Genomic DNA, 16,247 nt, shown 5'->3' with positions numbered 1-16,247 from the left:
TACCCTCCAGTGCTTGTATTCCTCATCAGAAGCATTGCTGACAGCTCAGTCCTGGTGCTGCATGGTTTACAGGATGCTCTGGAGTGGCTTGGCCTTTTGAAATCTGTTTTCTCACTCATATGCCTAGCAGTGCTTTATTTGTTTAATGATATTTATTGTGGTGTCCCTTTAACTGCTGGCAGATTCCTAGCACAGGACAGCAAAGCAAAGCACATCTTAAGGCAAAACTGTCTTAAGGCTAATTTGACTTATCCTCTTAAAGTGCAGCACTCACTGTTCTTCCTGAAGGATATAGTCTTGGTATTTGAGAGTGGGTAATAGTGAGTCTGCTCCTTTCACCTAACCCTTTCTCCATGCTCTGTTGTAATTTAATGCAGAAAGCATTTGGTGTTCCCACATGAACAAAGACTAAGTGTTAATCCCTTAGAGTATCTCTTTCTAGCCTACCTTTAATGTGTTTAAGGGTTCCTTTACCTAGTTCTGGATATTTTATAGTTTAATGAAGGCACATGCACTTAAACCAATAGTGAAACAATACTCCTGAGCTAGAAAGTTAAATGTGAGTGTGCAGGTGAATGGCAGCTCCAATATGTTGTTGGCATTTCAGCAAGGCTGAGCTACAAGTCAGCTGCAGCCAAGAGGGTTGGAGTTTGAAATGTTGGATGCTGTGTGGAACCCTGTTGAAGAGTCTCACTAATAAGTGAACTTCTTTAATTGCCCTTTTTTGTGTTGCCAGCCAGAGTGAGCACAGCTGTGGGGTGGGTATAACCTGGGCATACCAGCATCCTGGCTATTCACAGCTGCTATTTCAGTTAGAAATCTTACAGTATTTCAGCAATGACATTTTCTTCCTTAGCTTGTTTGGAGAGACATTTCCCCCCTTTTCTAATGGAAGATGCTGCTAGCCTCATCTCTCTGCTTGGGTAGGCAGCTCTTCAATGCTCTTGAAGTACCTGCTCTGATGTATTTGGCTTGAATTCCATAGCAAAGAAACCTAAAGAGGTGTTATTGGAATGCTTCTAGAAACTGAGCCTTGTGATTCAAAGCAGCATACAGGGAACTGCTGCTGGCATTTGAAAGGAAATGAACAAGCTACGTGTCAGGGAACAAATCCCACTCTGGAGGAAAAGATCTTGTTGCTTGCCACTTGTATGCTGTACATGTGTTCTTTTGAGGCTGTCTGCAAAGTGTCTGTGGAACTTCAGTAGCTGTGTTCTGTGTGCAGGCTGATAACCAAGTGGAGCAGAATAGGAAACACTTCTACGAGCTGTCCCTTGAGTATGTGTGCAAGCTGCAAGAGATACAGGAGAGGAAGAAGTTTGAGTGTGTGGAACCTGTAAGTACCAAATCCAGTCATTCATAAGAGCTGGGGAAGGAGTTGCAATGGGACAAAAGCCAAGGAGGTCCATTTCCCTGGAAAATGCATGCAGCTGTGTGACCTGAGGGAGTTTAAAGCACTCTGACATCTGGGCACCTCCTGAGCACAGGTACAGCTGGCCAGGCATCTCAAAGCTCACCCCAGTAATGATAATTGGTCTGCATCCCTTGATGCTGCTTCTCAGGTGTGTGATAGCTTGTGCTGTACTGCCAAAACCTCCATTTGATGTTGGGGTCAGACTTACTGCTTTTGTTTTGTCTGTGTGTTTGCTTTGACCACTGATTTGTTAGTCCTGACTAAGGTAAGGAATTCAGTTTTCAGTGGAAGGTTGTACTTAGAGGATTGCTAGTGAAGAAGTGCCAATATAAACTAATTGAGAAGGTGCTGCTGGCTAAAAAGCTCATTGCCAGGCAGGCTGATAAGGTATTATTTTACTTGCACTTGACTCTCTGCCAGAAGTCAAGAGGTTCCACTGAATTTCAGTGGAAGTGAGGGACTAAAGTCTCTGAAAAGAGCTTACTCTAAAAAAACCCTGAAATGTGCCTTAAGCTTTAGAGTACAAATGCAACCTCATGACAGAATGGGAGAGCTCTAAGTACAACGCAGGTAAAGGGAGGGTGGACTGTAGAACTGTCTTGCATTCATTCTCACTCTGAGGTCTGTGTTTGAGCCTCATCTGTCCTTCTCTTCTGGTACCATTATTTCCATCTGATGATGGCAATGAACAAGCCCCCAATGACCTTTACAAAAGCAGCATGGAGTGAAGGAGGGCTGTATATTCCATAGAGCTTATTTCTGTATGGAGAAATGGCTGAAATCCTGAAGTGGGGATAAAGTGCTTCAAATATCTTAGCACAGTTGGAGGGAAGTGGTTGCATGGGAGTTTGTTGCTGTGTTGGTGGCTTTAGTCTTTTGTTTGTTTATTCAGGTTTTAAGCAATTATTTTTTTTTAATCCTAAATAGTTTTGGGTTCAGCTCTTGTTTCAAACCATCTGAAGTCTCCTCAGAGTCAGAGGAGAATGCCAAGTCTTCAAATGGTGTTTTTGAAACGTTATAAACAGTGTAACCAGTTCATCCTTTTCAAGTGAAACACTGAAGGCAGAAATTGCAACAGAGATCATTGGCTGGCTCTGGCAGAGGGTCAGATCTGCAGGCCAAAGGCAGTGATGGGCAAAGGTACTGCAGGGGAAGCTTCCTCCTTCAAACAAACCAGCTCACTCTGTTATGAAAGTCATCTCAGCGTGGCTGTGAGCAGGGGAAAGGGTGTCCAAAAGGTAACATGATCATTACCTCCTTGTGCACTAATACTTATCCCAGCCATGGGTGGTATCAGAGCAGCAGTAGGAAAACAACAGAGGAGAGTTTGGGGATAGGAAATTACATCTGAGCACAGGCAAGGCAGAGAGCAGTTGTGAATTCCAGAGGCAGGACCACCCAAAAATGTCTCTGTACATTGTTGTGTTAGGTCAGAGCTTGGGCTTGAGGGTCTTGGAGATCTCTTCCACCTGCAACAGTTCTGTAATGATTTGGATCCAAACAGTTAGGAATGAATTGTAGGTGTTAGTGGAAGCGTGTTTGAAAACAATCGTTTTGTCATCTCTGATCTTGCCAAGAAAAGGCTCTTGCAGCAAGCCCCTTCTGGGAAGTGGAGTCTTCCATCCTAATGAGTCTCTTCTTCTTCTTTCTCTTGCAGGTGTTATCTTTTTTCCAGGGTTTGTTCACTTTCTACCATCAGGGATATGAGCTTGCTAAAGACTTCAATCACTACAAAATGGCCCTGCAGATAAATATACAAAATGTAAGTTGAGGTGGATCTCTCTGCCTTCGCTGTTACCCGGGGTGGAAGCCCACGCTGGAGTTCTTGTGTGTTGTGGATCTCTCTTGCCAGTCCTCGCTGCTACTGCCTTGCCTGTGAACTTTGGGGATATATTGCCATCTCCTGGCTAACCAACCACATCACTGAGCAAATCGCTGCTGATTCCAGGGAGGACTTCGTCGTTTCTCACTCTCTAAAAAGCAAACCCCAAGTGAAAGGCTCCCCCTCCTTTCTCCCGTTGTTTATAGAGGCAGCACACAGGGGGTGTCATGAAAGAGCTTAAAAAGGAGTGGTCTGTTTAAATTGTGTACAGCACTGCAGAGCTCAGAGTCATGAAATGCCAAGGTCCTGAGTGGTTTAGGTGGGTTGGAAATCAAGTATTGTGGTGGTCATACCTGAAGGTTATGAATTGATAAGGCTGCATGATCTGTAACTAAGAGAAGAAAAGGAGAGCTGAGCTTATAGTCCACATAGAATAGAATATACAGAATATCTCTGGCATCAGTGTGAGTTGAGCTTCTCTTTGTTTTGAAGCAGCCCTTTCAGGCAAGAGCCTCCCTGTTGGCTTGGGGTGAGGAGACTTGGTGTTAGCACCTGTAGTGTATCTGATAGAACGATGTGTCTCTTCAAGGGCAGGCTCAGGGAGGCCCACCACTGCTTAGTGTACCCTCACACCAAGCTGCTCAGTATGATCTGCTCAGGGCTGCTAGAGCAGGAAGCAGTGGGGCTGGCAGAGCCACAAGTCAGATGGTCTGTTGGCTTCTTTGAGATTTGTTGAAGAGCAGAGGAGCCTGGACGTGCCAGAGGCTTGTGGTAGGGAACAAACCATGAACCTTCCTGCAGATAAGCAATTAATGATGGTGCATCTGCTTTCTTGACCTCTAAGGGCACGTGGAGTTGAGACACAGAAACAACATCTCAGAGGTTGCAGTCTATTTTTAGAAGTGGCTTAACCAGCAGGCAGTGGCAGGGAGGTGCCAAGGCAGAAGAGAGGATTACAGTAGCTGTAATATGTTGTGACACGTTCATGGGTCATGATCCCAGTCCTTTAATTTTCTCCCCATGTGTTGAAGGCTCAAGTTTCCTCTTGAGCTATTGTTTGGGGTGGGTTGGGGAACTGAGCAGCAGTGACTTCATAAGCAGACTTCCATGGCCAAAGTCAGTGCTTCTGGAGGAGATCTCAGGACAGGCTTTCTTCTGTGTGCTTAGCTGAACAGAGCAGCACAGAGCTGCAGTGGATAAAGGGGAGTGGGTGCGAGGTGAGCAAGAAATGGAAATAGATGGCAAAGAGCCAGTGAAGTGTTCTGAAGGAGTGATGAAGCTAAGCTCAACAGCTGCATTCTCAACTGCCTGAGTGGGGCTGTAGTGCCTCAGGAAAGTCCAAAGACAGTGAGCAGTATAGCTTCAGGTTTGAGGAACAGGCACAAAGAACAACCTGGATTTCAGAAAGTTGTGGCTGTGTCACTGTCTGCTTGTCTCAGGCAGCGTTTTCAGAAGCTCTTCTGTTTCCAGAAGACTAAAGGTGCTCTCAAAAGCAACAAGACACATGAGCCTGTATCTGGAAGTGCATGGTTTCCTCAAAACACTTCCACCAGCTGGGGAGGAGACCAGCTAGGGATGCAAACGTGTGTTTTCAGTCTGTGTAAGCTGAGTAATGAGAGTGTGGGGAAAACCAGGTATTACCATGGCTGCTTTGGGTTTGTTATTTACACACTGGCCACTTGCCAGTGTTTTTCAGCCTGAACTGAAGAGTTTCTGGTGCCAGGTGTGAGCTGCTCTGTTGTGTTGTGCAGTTCTGTTGTGTAATTTGTGGATGATCTGGTTACTTTCTGCTTGTTTTTACTAAAGGTCTGATAAATATTTCTCTTGTGGCTGCTTGCAAACTTTGGGATGAGTGACACTCAGCAATAACAAACAGGACGTTGTTTGGCTTGGTGGGGCTCTTCTGCATGCTTCTGCTTGTGTCTGATCAAAACATTTGGCATGTGTATGGTGTCAATGTGTATACAGAGTGGGTGACCTTCCTGTCACTTTCTTCCTCAATAACAACAGAAAATCCTTTTCTTCCTGACAACTAGTAGGAATCTCCTGAGTTAGGCCACTACCTGCAGTACTGTTTCAGCAAGGGCACTGGAATATTCAAGTCCCAAGTAATTTTTGCACTCAGTATTTCATTTCTTTCTGAACAGGTCAGCAGATCTGCTTTAGACATTACTCTGGCAATCTTTGTGCTCTTTCCACAGTTACAGCAGCCAGTGGCCAAACCACACTTGGGTTTCCAAGAACATCAGAAAACTCAGAGTGAATGTATATGGAAATTGGGCACTCAGCATCCTGAAATGGCCTGAATCATTCTCTCATTTTACAAGGAATTATTTGTAGTGAGCTGCCTCTGGCTGGATGCCCAGGTGCCACCAAAGATGCCCTGTCACTCTCCCTCTCAGCTGGACAGGGGAGAGAGAGTACAACGAAAGGCTCCTGGGTCAAGAGGAGGACAGGGAGAGGTCACTCAGCAGCTACTGGCTTGGGCAATAATTAAAAAAAGGTTAATTTAATTTATGACCAACCAAACCAGAGTAGGATAATGAGCAATAAAAACTAAGTCTTAAGAGACACCTTTCCCCCAGCCCTCACTTCTTCCCAAGCTTATCTTCACTCCCAAATCCTCTACCTCCTCCCTCCCAGTGGTGCAGGGGATGGAGGAGGGTGGTTGTGGTCCCTGTTGTATTCTGCCAGGCAGAGTCTTTCTTCCCCTTGCTCCACTAATGGCTCTTGCCATTTGGTTTTAGGCACGGAATCGTTTTGAAGGAACAAGGTCAGAGGTAGAGGAGCTCATGAACAAAATCAGAAGAAACCCTCAGGAGCATAAAAGAGCCAATCACATCACGATGGAAGGCTACCTCTACGTGCAGGAGAAGAGTAAGCTCTGGCTTTACACACAGCTGTATTAGTTTGTATGATGTTCTGACTTTATGCCTTTGTGTTAAACACTGCATCCATAGCAGCTAAGTAGGGCTCTTGAGTGTCACGTTGGAAGGCAGGAGAAGAAAACAACCAAGCTGGAGACAGGACATACCACTGATGCTTCTGGTTTGTGCAGGGCCTGCTCCCTTTGGCTCCAGCTGGGTGAAGCACTACTGCACCTATATGAAAGAGACAAAGAAGTTCACCATGATCCCATTTGAACACAGATCAGGAGGCAAAGTTGTGAGTACATTTTTACATTGTACTTACCCTGAGTGAGGATGAGCTGGTGTGTCAGAGAAGATTTGTCAAGCACTTTTCCTCTCTACCTCCTTGCCCCTGTGTTTTTTTCCTTCCTCCTTCGTGCAGTTCATTCTGCCCTTTAAGGACATCGACCTAAAGTTACAGGTGGATTAATAGATAAGAACACTGCAGACTTTTCAGTTGCTTCCTTTCTGAAGGCTCAGGCAACGTGGTACAGATCACATGCAGTCTTTGACCTTTTAGAATCTGCTTTATCCAAAAGGCATCGAACAAGTTAAAATACAACTCAGGAAAATAGAACAGACTTGGAAATTGTCTTTCTTATATTCTCCAGCCAGGTTTTTCTTTCAGAGGTAGAAGGACTGGAGAAGCAGATTTTAGCTGGAACATAATTTGTACTGACAACTGAATGTAACTTCAGCTATCTTTGATAGCATCTGAAATATTCAAGACCTAAGGCACTGTTATCTTTAAATGGCTTTAATTCCCCTTGAAATAGTTGGGAATTGAGGGCACTCGGCTCTTGCAGAGACAACACGTTAAATGAGGGCATTAATATGGATGAAATGCATTTTGTTGCAAGGGAAAAAGGATATCCAAAGGTGGAAAATACTGCTGGAGTCAGTACTGCTGTCAGCGCAGCCCCCTGCCTGATCTTCACATTTGGTTAGGAAATGGTGCAGTTGGGGTTCTCTCAGGGCATTATATCCCATGAGCTTGGGCAGGGGGGAGAGGGCTTTCTGCACTTTGAGGGCTGGCTGTGTTCACAAACACATTGAGTCTGGAAAAGCTTTGGACAATTAGTGCCATTTGCCTTCTTTCAGCGTTTCAGGACTTTTATGCATGTTTAAAATCCTGATTAATTGCAGTGAGGCCTCTTAGTCACTGCAGTATGTGCATAGGCATTTGGGGCTCAGAAATGCTTATGAAGCCATTTGTGCTGTAGAAAAGGAGTCTCCCCATGATGCAGTTCCTCCTGCAGTGACAGCCTCCTGTGTCTGGAGGTGCTGAATAAGCCAAGCAGTGATTAAACTGGACAGTTAATCTTGATTATATCTGCTACAGCTCATGCAGTGTTCATAGATGAGTTTGATTTCTGAATGCTGAGGGTTGGTTGGCCTTGAAGGATGGACTGCTGCAGTGAGACCTGTAACAGACAGTAAAGAGCACTGACTTTATTTACTGCAGCAATCACCTTTCCTACCAAAGGCACTGTCTGACATGGAGTGGGAGAAGTCTCTTAGGCTCGTTTGGTGCTTACATTGTAGCAGATGCAAACTCTTCCTAGGCAAATACTTGTGTTAGTTTAAATCCCTGAGGGGCTGTGCCGTGCTGTAAAGTACCAGCTGAAACAGACTCCATGTTTTGCATTTACATCCCAACCACAGCCATGGAACTTGAGTGCTCTTGTGCAGAGATCTGGACAGCAACCATCAGTGAGCTCTTTGGCAAGTGTCACAGAATCACCATGGCTGGAAAAGAGCTCCAAGATCATCCAGTGCAACCGTTACCTAACTCTGCCAGGGGCACTGCTATGCCATATCCTTCAACACCACATTTAGACACCTTTTGAGCCCTCCCAGGGATGGGGAATCAGCCACTTAACTGGGCACCCTGAGACAGTCTTTGAGAACCCTTTCAGGAGAGAAACTTTTGCTAATGTCTGACCTAAGGCTTCCCTTCCACTTCCTCTCGTCATACCAGCTGTGACTTGTGAGAAGAGGCCAGCAGCCACCTCTTTACAGCCTCCTTTCAGGGACTTGAGTAAAGCAGTGAGCTGTCAGTGTAGCTTTTGCCATGGTGTGAATGTAAATGTCCCTCACTCAGTTTGTGTCACTGGCTCACTGAAGCTCGCCACTCCAGAGCCAAGCACATAAAAACCTTTCTTTTCCAGGGGGATGAGGAGCTCTTCGTCCTTACATATTGTACTAAAAGAAATATAGATACCACAGACAGGAGATTCTGTTTTGACTTGGAAGCTTCAGACAGGTAAGCTGGTGGAACACACTGGAAGCACTCCTTGCTAAGGACCAGTTAACAGTACTGGAATATTGCTGTTGCATTTTCACCTCTTCCAGTGCCTCGCCACCCTCATGGGGAAGAATTTCCTCCTAGTGTCCATTAACCCTCCTCCTGTCACTCCATGCCTCTGTCAAAAGTTCCTCTCCATTTCTCCTGTGGCCTCCCTCAAATCCTGGGAAAGTGAGGTTTGGTTTGGTTTTGTTTTTCCAAGCAGATTCATAGTGCCCTTCACTTCCAGTGCTGTGTGGCTGTTGCTGCCAGGCCCCTCTGTCCCATGGCTGCTAGTGGTCTGCAAATGTGTCTGTGGTGATGAGGACCATATGCATATGCAGCCTTAGCTCAGAGGCTGTGCCCACCTCCTGTGGGCAGACTGGGCTGCCTGAGGCATGCCCATCTCTGCAGTGAGCAGTGGGCAGAGGAATGTGAAGCTAGCAGTGCACCTGAAAGCATCCAGCTCCTGTGCAGATGACAGGATGCTCATTTACAGCTCAGGTGGCATTAGACACAAGTCTACAGCATGCTTTGAACTTGCATTTTTCATCTGAGCATGTGGCTTACCTGTTGTTCTTTTGGGTCAGTGTGTTGGTCAGTGTGAATAACAGATTTCAAGCTGAGTCTGGTAAAGCTGCTAAAAAAGTGCCATGAGAAATGTCAGTCTGTCCCCTCTGTGTCATCTCTGCTCGATGGGTGTCTGGGCTTTGAACAGAGATGGATGGAGAGCAGTGCTTCCTTCATCCTGAAAAACAGTTTCTCATTCTCTTCTCTGCTCCAAGTGGGAAAAATCTAATTCATCTTTCTGCCCAGCTATAACAGACACAACTAGTCCACTGTGACCTTGGTATCAGACACTTTCCTTTTAATAATATATGTGTGTGGTACCAAGATGTTCCTATGGAGATTAGTCCTGTGCTGCAGGCCATTAGCTCGTCTCCTAGCTAGCAGCTGAGGGCACATTTATCCCTTGGCTTCTCCATGTTAAAAAATACAGGGATTGACTGCTGGCCAGGGGTTTTGCTTTGTTCCTCTGCTGTGGAAGGAGGTGAGACTGTAGTATTTTAGGAAGGCCCTCTCAGCAGCAGCTGTGCAGCCTTGCATGTGACCTGAGCATCGTTTGGAACTAGCTGAACGTTTTCAGAGTTCTCTCTGAGAAGGAGAGCTGAGGCAGTTCCTTTTGTTCTTTACATTCTGTGTTTGTGACCATAAGCTCTAATGGTGCCAGCAGCCTGCCTGAGCCACTGGGAAGGGAGGATTTTTCTGTTTCTGCTGTTGGAGGCTACTAGTGGTAAATGGAGAGAAATTGAAGTCTGAAGGAGAGAGCAGAGGTCTTTGGGGATTGGAAAAAGACTTCCTACTGCTAAAGAGCAGCATCCTGCTGAAATGCTACTGAGGTTGTAAGAATCTCCAGGCTATCAATGAGCTGTTGCAAATAAACATATTGCAGCTTACATTCACTCTCTTTGTTCCTCTGTCCTGCTGTGTGTATCAGTCCTATACCTATTGTTCTAGAGATGAGCAGTGGTCTGTAATGAATCAACAACCCCAACCCTGGCTTTCAGGACAGCAGGCTGTTTTGTTGCACTTGGGAGTAGGATTTGACAGGGTATTTTCAGTTGCTGATGGATGCAGTCTCTCAGTGTGTTTGGTACCTTTGCAGGCCTGGAGTTCCTGTGACCATGCAGGCATTTTCTGAGGAAGACAGGAAGCTGTGGATGGAAGCCTTGGATGGGAAAGAAGCTGTAAGCTCAACTATATTTTAGTTTTAAATATTCACTTATAGCACAGTGGAGACACTCTCTCACTCTCTGCTTCCTGATTCCATTTATACTTGAACAAAGTTGGATTATGCAGTTTGCAAAGTGATAGATTTAATGAAGGAAGTGTAAAAGTGAAATAGAGCTGAGGAGGGATGAGGAACTCAGTAAAGCTCCGAGAACTCCTAATGATGAAATATTTGTTATTGTAATGACAGCATTGAGTGTTACAAATGCTTTCCCATCACCAGGCTGAGGTTGGTGTGCTAAAGAATGTCTGGCATGTCCACTGAGCCTTCTGCTGACAGTCTGCATTCCACTGACAAGACTTGGTGTAGTTATAGGATATTCTATGTATTTTAAACTAGATGGAAACCAATCCATTAGTGGGACTGGGGTTATGCTTGAATTCACTTAATGTCTGGTTCACATCAGGGCATGGGTTTGAACTGCAGACCTGAAACACACTGCAGGTTATGCTTATAACTGTTTCATTGGTCTACTGGGGGTTTCTAGGCAATGACACAAGCAGGGCTCTCTCTTCTAGCAGCAGGTTTTATTGACAGCATTGTTGTGGAAACATTGCTTCATCTGCAGAGGTGTTTGTTACCATCACATGCTGCCTGGGCTGGACTCCCCAGTAAGCTCCTAGCTTCCGGGAAAGCTGAGCTGGGATGTAACTCCCAGCATTCTTCAAAGCATTTGGGTGAACTTGAGCTGTGGGAAATGAACCTGCAGAGAAGCACAGGACCATGGAGCATGTGAATCACAGTTAACTTCAGTGGCTGTGGCACTGTGCTGTTCCCCAAGGAACTGTAGTTCTTGAGAACTTCTTAAAAGTGAAACTATTTCAAGTGCAATTATCTGCTGTCTGAGGGGGCACAGACCTCTCATCCCACTGTGAGAGCTCTGCTGTAGTTGCAGGACTCACGTTCCAGCTGCAGACAGCTGTGTTTGTGCTTGCTGGGCATTGAGACCTGGGGGTGGCTTGTTTCTGTTTTCATGACAGCCTTTAAAATGACTTCTGTTGTTTTTACTCTTCCTGCATTAGCTCTTCATCAGCGTGAGCAAAGCAAGTGCCAAACGAGAGGGAAGTAAGTACCTGAGTTACTGTTAAAGCTGGGTTTTGTCCACATCTTACAACTGAGAGAGGCAGAGGTGAATTTTGTGTTGATCCAACACAATTACTGTTTTCACTCTTGAGACCTGAATGGTTTTTGTGGATTTGTAATGAAAAGATTTCTGACAGTAATGCAGTTCAGTACTTATGTAAGCATTGTAGATCTGGAGGTGAGCTAGAGAAGAACTCTGGGTCTGCCACTTCACCTCATGCTTGAAATGGAAGTCAAAAAACAGGGGGCTCAATTTGTATGTAAATGCATCCCAATTTCTTAATCCAGCTTGTGCACACACATCTGTTGGAATGCACAAGGGTGGCTTTAAAAGCAATTACAGCTGAACACGAAGGTCAGCAAAAAACTGAATGCATGTCTTTAAAATGTAAATCATGATGTGGAAGCAGAAGAGATGGCTTGCTTGAAATGTTAGCTTTCCTCTCTGAGTAAAGCCAGCGATCCTTCTCGCACTAGCAGGCAAATTGTGCTTGCTTCTTTCTTCTCTGCTCTTCAATTGTTGCTTAATCTGGATCTTGGTGTCGTTATGAAGGGAAGCTTGGCCACAGGTTTTTATTTCTGTGGTGCCAGACCAGGCCTGCAGGAGCAAGACAGACAGATGTCTGGGGGAAGGGCACTGTTACAGTGTAAGCTCTCAAGTGAAGTTCTGATGTGAAGAAGAAGAATGAGCTAGGAACAGCGAAGGAATGCTGGCTCTCGGCTGTTGTCCTGCTAATGCATCTGCTTTTATGCAGTCAGGTCATTAACTGCTGTGAGAGGATGTGCATGTGCCCCACAGCTCTAGTGTGGGAATTTCTTTGGCTTAGGGCAGGACTCAAAGCCCTGCTGCTGCTGATTATGTGTTTTCATCATAAGCACATCCCTGTCCCATTCGGTTAACTCTCTCAGATGTTGTCGATGTTGCAGTAAGTGCTGCTGAATTCCATTTGGCATCTGCCAACATATGTACCTAATCAGAGAGCCCATTCTTCAAAGGCTGCTGCTGTGAACACATTCAGTCAAGCCACCACCACTGGAATGAGCCTTTGCTTGGCCTAAGCAGAGCTTTGGAGCAGAAAAGGGAATGTTTTCTAGAAAAAGCAGTGAAATGTTCCAGTTCCAGAGCAGCTGCAGTTGTGCCTGAGAAGTGCTAGCTGTGAGAAGTCCAGCCTTGTTGTTCACTGAAAGACATCATTTCAATGGTGCTTTAAAACTGTTCATTTCTCCTTTTTTTTTCCCTCCCTTGTAGGTGCACAGCTGGATAAGATAGGGTTCACCATCATCAAAAAGTGCATCAGTGCTGTTGAGACACGAGGTAATGATCAGCCCTGCCTGTGTGCGGAGGGGTTGAACAGCTGCTCTGCTCTGGATGAAGGCCTGGCTGGTGTAGTCTCCTGCACATCTCTGGGAAAGACTCAGCATGGGAGGCTTAACGCTGGGGAGGTGTCCCTGCCCATGGCATGGGGGTTGGAACTAGATGATCCCTGAGGTCCTTTCCAGCCCTGACTAATTCTGTGGTGATTAGTAAGACCAAGCAGCCTTTGTGGTACCGGAGAATTTGGCATTTCCAGAGGAAGAAGTATCCAAAATCTCTTTTCTTGTGGACTCTCTTTTTTTTTTGTGTCAGTCCTGTGTGATGCATTGAAGCTGTTATTCCAGACCATATTCTATCTGCTGTTGTTTTTGTTCACTCTGTTCTTTTGAATATTTTTCCAGACAAGGTTTGCCTGCCTCATCACTTTAAACGTTTCACTTGCTGGCAATTACCATCTGGGTGTTTCAGCTGGGAAACACTGCAGATAAAGCTGGCATCCCACAGATAAGTTGCCTTCACTGCAAAACCCTGCTTCTGGTATAGAATGGATCTTCTCTTTGCACTGAATGAGGCAGATTTTATGAGCAGGGCACCATGTGGTCGTGGAATGAAAGGCTGCTCTTGCTCTACAGCACAGTGCTGGTTACCTTACGATACCTTGTGAGTCGTGCTCACAGTGAGCATTTGTCTAAGTGTTGGTCATGGCCTATAGGTGCAGTCAAATAGTGTTCTGCAAGTTGTCTTCTTGGGTTGGATGTGTGGTCAGGTAGCCTGCTTGGGTTAGATGTAGGATTTCCTCTCATGGCTGTGTGTGGATAGATTGAACTGGGTGTTGGTTCAAGTCCACTCTGTTCTTTATGCATTGATTTACCTATGTAGGAAGGTGCAAAACATATGACCAACCTCACTTAGTGTTGTTGTTCAAGACAGATGATGAGCTTGCAGAGATCAGGAGCTTGTCTCCAAAGTGGCATCTGCCCTGAAGCACTCTGGGAAGAAAGCTGGAGTTACCAAAGTTAGCTGCAGTGTTTCCTGTGTTTGGAAACCTTGCAGCTCCACTACCCCTTGCACACATCCTTTCCAAGACTTGTATTCTGTGGAGTGCTTTGTGGTAATTGCTACCAATGAAAAGGATTTCTATCTGTTAGCTCACTTTTGGGGAACACTTAATAAAATCAAATCAGTATTCAATAAAGATTTCTCTCCCCAGGGTTTCCAGACCTGCCAGGAGCTTGGCAATCCACTGAGCTCTCTTTCAATGAACTTGCTTTGAGCATTGCTTTTCAGGCAGCTGTTGATGGTTTGCTGTTTACCAATCCTGAGCTTAATATTAACTGCATTTAAAGAAAAAAAGCCTAACAAAGTAAATCCTGACTGCATCCACGAGAATGACTGCAGCATTCCCGCAGCATCAGTTTCTGTTCCCTGCAGGACCTCCTGCTGATGTCTTTTGAGCTACACAAATGGAAGGCCAGGAGAACATTCTGTTGTTCTCCTCAGAAAGATGTGGCCAAATAGTTGTTTGATGAAGAAAATTCATCTTTCAGGCTGCAGATTGGAGATGCCTATGCCTGTTCTGAAAGCAATTTTTACTGGAGTATTTTACTTTAATAACAGATCAAAGGCAAGTTATGCTCAGCAGAAGAAAAGAGGACAGATGCCTCTTCAGAGGCTGTGCTTGCGTGCCATGTTTTTATCTCTGGTAATCATAATGGGTGTGAGGTTGGCATGGGTGGGGAGAGAGGACAGTCTAGTGTGGGTGGAAACTGAGAATAGTCTTGTCATGTCATAGCACAAGTCTGCTACTGAGAGAGACTGTAGCAGAGATACTGAATGTAAACTTGTCAATGGCTGGATCCTTTCTTCCTCAGTTAGGTTCCCTTTTCTACAGCTGAAGAGGGGACTCACTGGCTCTGAATGAAGAGCAGCATCAAAAGCAGTGCCTTGGTTAAGTGCATGGAAGCCTCTGGTTCGGCACTGCCTTACAAGGCATTGTGCTGTACCTGGCAGGAGACACTGAGCCATCGAGGGCTGCTGCCTGTCTCTCACCTCTTAGCCCCAGGCTGGCTGTGTGCACTCTCCTGGTTTGTTTCTGAGAGAACCTTTTGGGATTCTCCTGGGAATATTGGATTTACGATTCTGGACTGAGAGTGATACAGCAGAGTGAAAGTTGATAAAACATCCAAGAGCTGTGGAGACTCTGAGCAGATTTTTGTGTGCCAGTGGTGTGCAAGAGGATGTGGTAGGTGTTTGCCAGAGCAGCGTTTGTCTTGGTTTCAGGCGTAGTGGAGCTGCTAATCGGAGCTGCAGAGAGAGATGGCAGCATCGAGCTGTCTGTCTGCTCGGGAGGAAGAAAGATGGTGAGGAGGAGCTAGGAAACCTTTGCACGTAACAACGAAACCCTGGCGTTACCTTGAATCGAGAGTGTCACTTGTATGGCTGCTGCTGTGCTTGACAGCCAGAATTGCCTCTGCAGCTCTGGTGCTGGTCTGTGGCAGCCCATGTGCCATGCCAGCCAGGGAGCAGCTTGCCCCCAGACCTTGCTCACAGGAGCAGAGATGAGTGGGTTTGCTTACAGTACCCGCATCTTTCTAAGCGTGTTCCACAGACGGTGTACCTGTGCCAAGCACTGGTATCAGACAGCCAAACACCTTGAGGTGGTGTGAATATGAAGGAAATTGTGCTGCAGAGCTCAGAGTTGCCAACAGTGAGTGGCTGAGCTGCTCACACAGCACGGCAGACAGCCTCTGAACCCTGCGAGGCTCTAGCCGCTGGTAAGCTATTCCTTGCAGTGAGTCATCTTGTCAATTGTGTGCTCTAAATGCCAAGCCTTATCAGTCCTGGATGTGCTGAGGATCTGAAATGTGCAGATTAAATCAGAAATACTTCTGTCTCAAACCAGGTTTGTCTGTTTTAAATAAAACATCACTTAGGAGCATGTTTAAAGGTATCACTTAAAGCTACGCTGAGATATTATATTCCTCTTTGCACTTCTGGATGTCTGCTGGCAATTAGCTGTGCTTTTTCAGGTTGATGAAGTTGAAACTGATCAATTATCTGATAATTACTATCACAGACTCATGATTATTGCTGGAGGATTGTAGGAGTTTCAATGCCGCTGTCATTTCACAGACTCTCTGCGCACCGTGTCTGGTTTAATATCGAGCTGTAGGTTCTGGGGTTTGACCTTAATTATTTTTAAGCCCATAAATGTATGTTTGGGGTCAGCACACTTTGGTTCCCTCTAAGCCTTAATGTTAGAAGCACAGGAAGTCACAGAACAAGTTCTGAGCTGAGCCAAAGCAGAGCTGGCTGTGAGAGGATTTCTCCAGCGTTTTGGCTTCTGGCGTAGGATGCAGAAGGCTGCTTCTGGTGTAGCAAAAGCAGCGGAGGACATCGCATTACAAAAAGTGTGATGCATTTTGGCACAGCATTAAGGAGCTTGGTGTGACTTTTGTACCAGAATTTTCCTGGACACCTCTGAGAATTTGGAAGTGAAAAATAATTGCTGCTCTTAAGAGAGATTCCAAATGCATCCTTGTTTGGAGGGAATCGAGGGCCAGGGCTCTTTTGGTTCTTTTTGTTTGGTTTGCTTGGTTCCCATTGCTGAGAGTCTTTAAGTGGT

At 45.6% G+C, this 16,247-nt stretch overlaps 1 protein-coding gene across 4 annotated transcripts in view; it reads left to right on the top strand.

Annotated features, from left to right (window-relative positions):
- The window catches only part of ARHGAP10 (Rho GTPase activating protein 10), a 120,913-nt gene that overhangs the window by 43,692 nt on the left and 60,974 nt on the right, over positions 1-16,247 (top strand). For all 4 annotated transcript variants that reach the window (XM_068165747.1, XM_068165746.1, XM_068165745.1 and 1 more), the window contains 8 exons: positions 1,226-1,336; positions 3,072-3,176; positions 5,984-6,113; positions 6,295-6,401; positions 8,317-8,411; positions 10,099-10,180; positions 11,247-11,289; positions 12,557-12,622. In XM_068165747.1, the coding sequence (XP_068021848.1) occupies positions 1,226-1,336; positions 3,072-3,176; positions 5,984-6,113; positions 6,295-6,401; positions 8,317-8,411; positions 10,099-10,180; positions 11,247-11,289; positions 12,557-12,622 (739 nt within the window). The remainder of the gene's footprint in view (positions 1-1,225; positions 1,337-3,071; positions 3,177-5,983; positions 6,114-6,294; positions 6,402-8,316; positions 8,412-10,098; positions 10,181-11,246; positions 11,290-12,556; positions 12,623-16,247) is intronic.

Source organism: Melanerpes formicivorus, unplaced genomic scaffold (assembly GCF_026170545.1).
Source record: "Melanerpes formicivorus ecotype bairdi unplaced genomic scaffold, bMelFor1.0.p_v2 SCAF_92, whole genome shotgun sequence".
Taxonomy (NCBI): domain Eukaryota; kingdom Metazoa; phylum Chordata; class Aves; order Piciformes; family Picidae; genus Melanerpes; species Melanerpes formicivorus.
The sequence above is the reverse complement of the archived record's forward strand: the minus strand, read 5'-3'. Positions and strand labels throughout refer to the sequence as shown.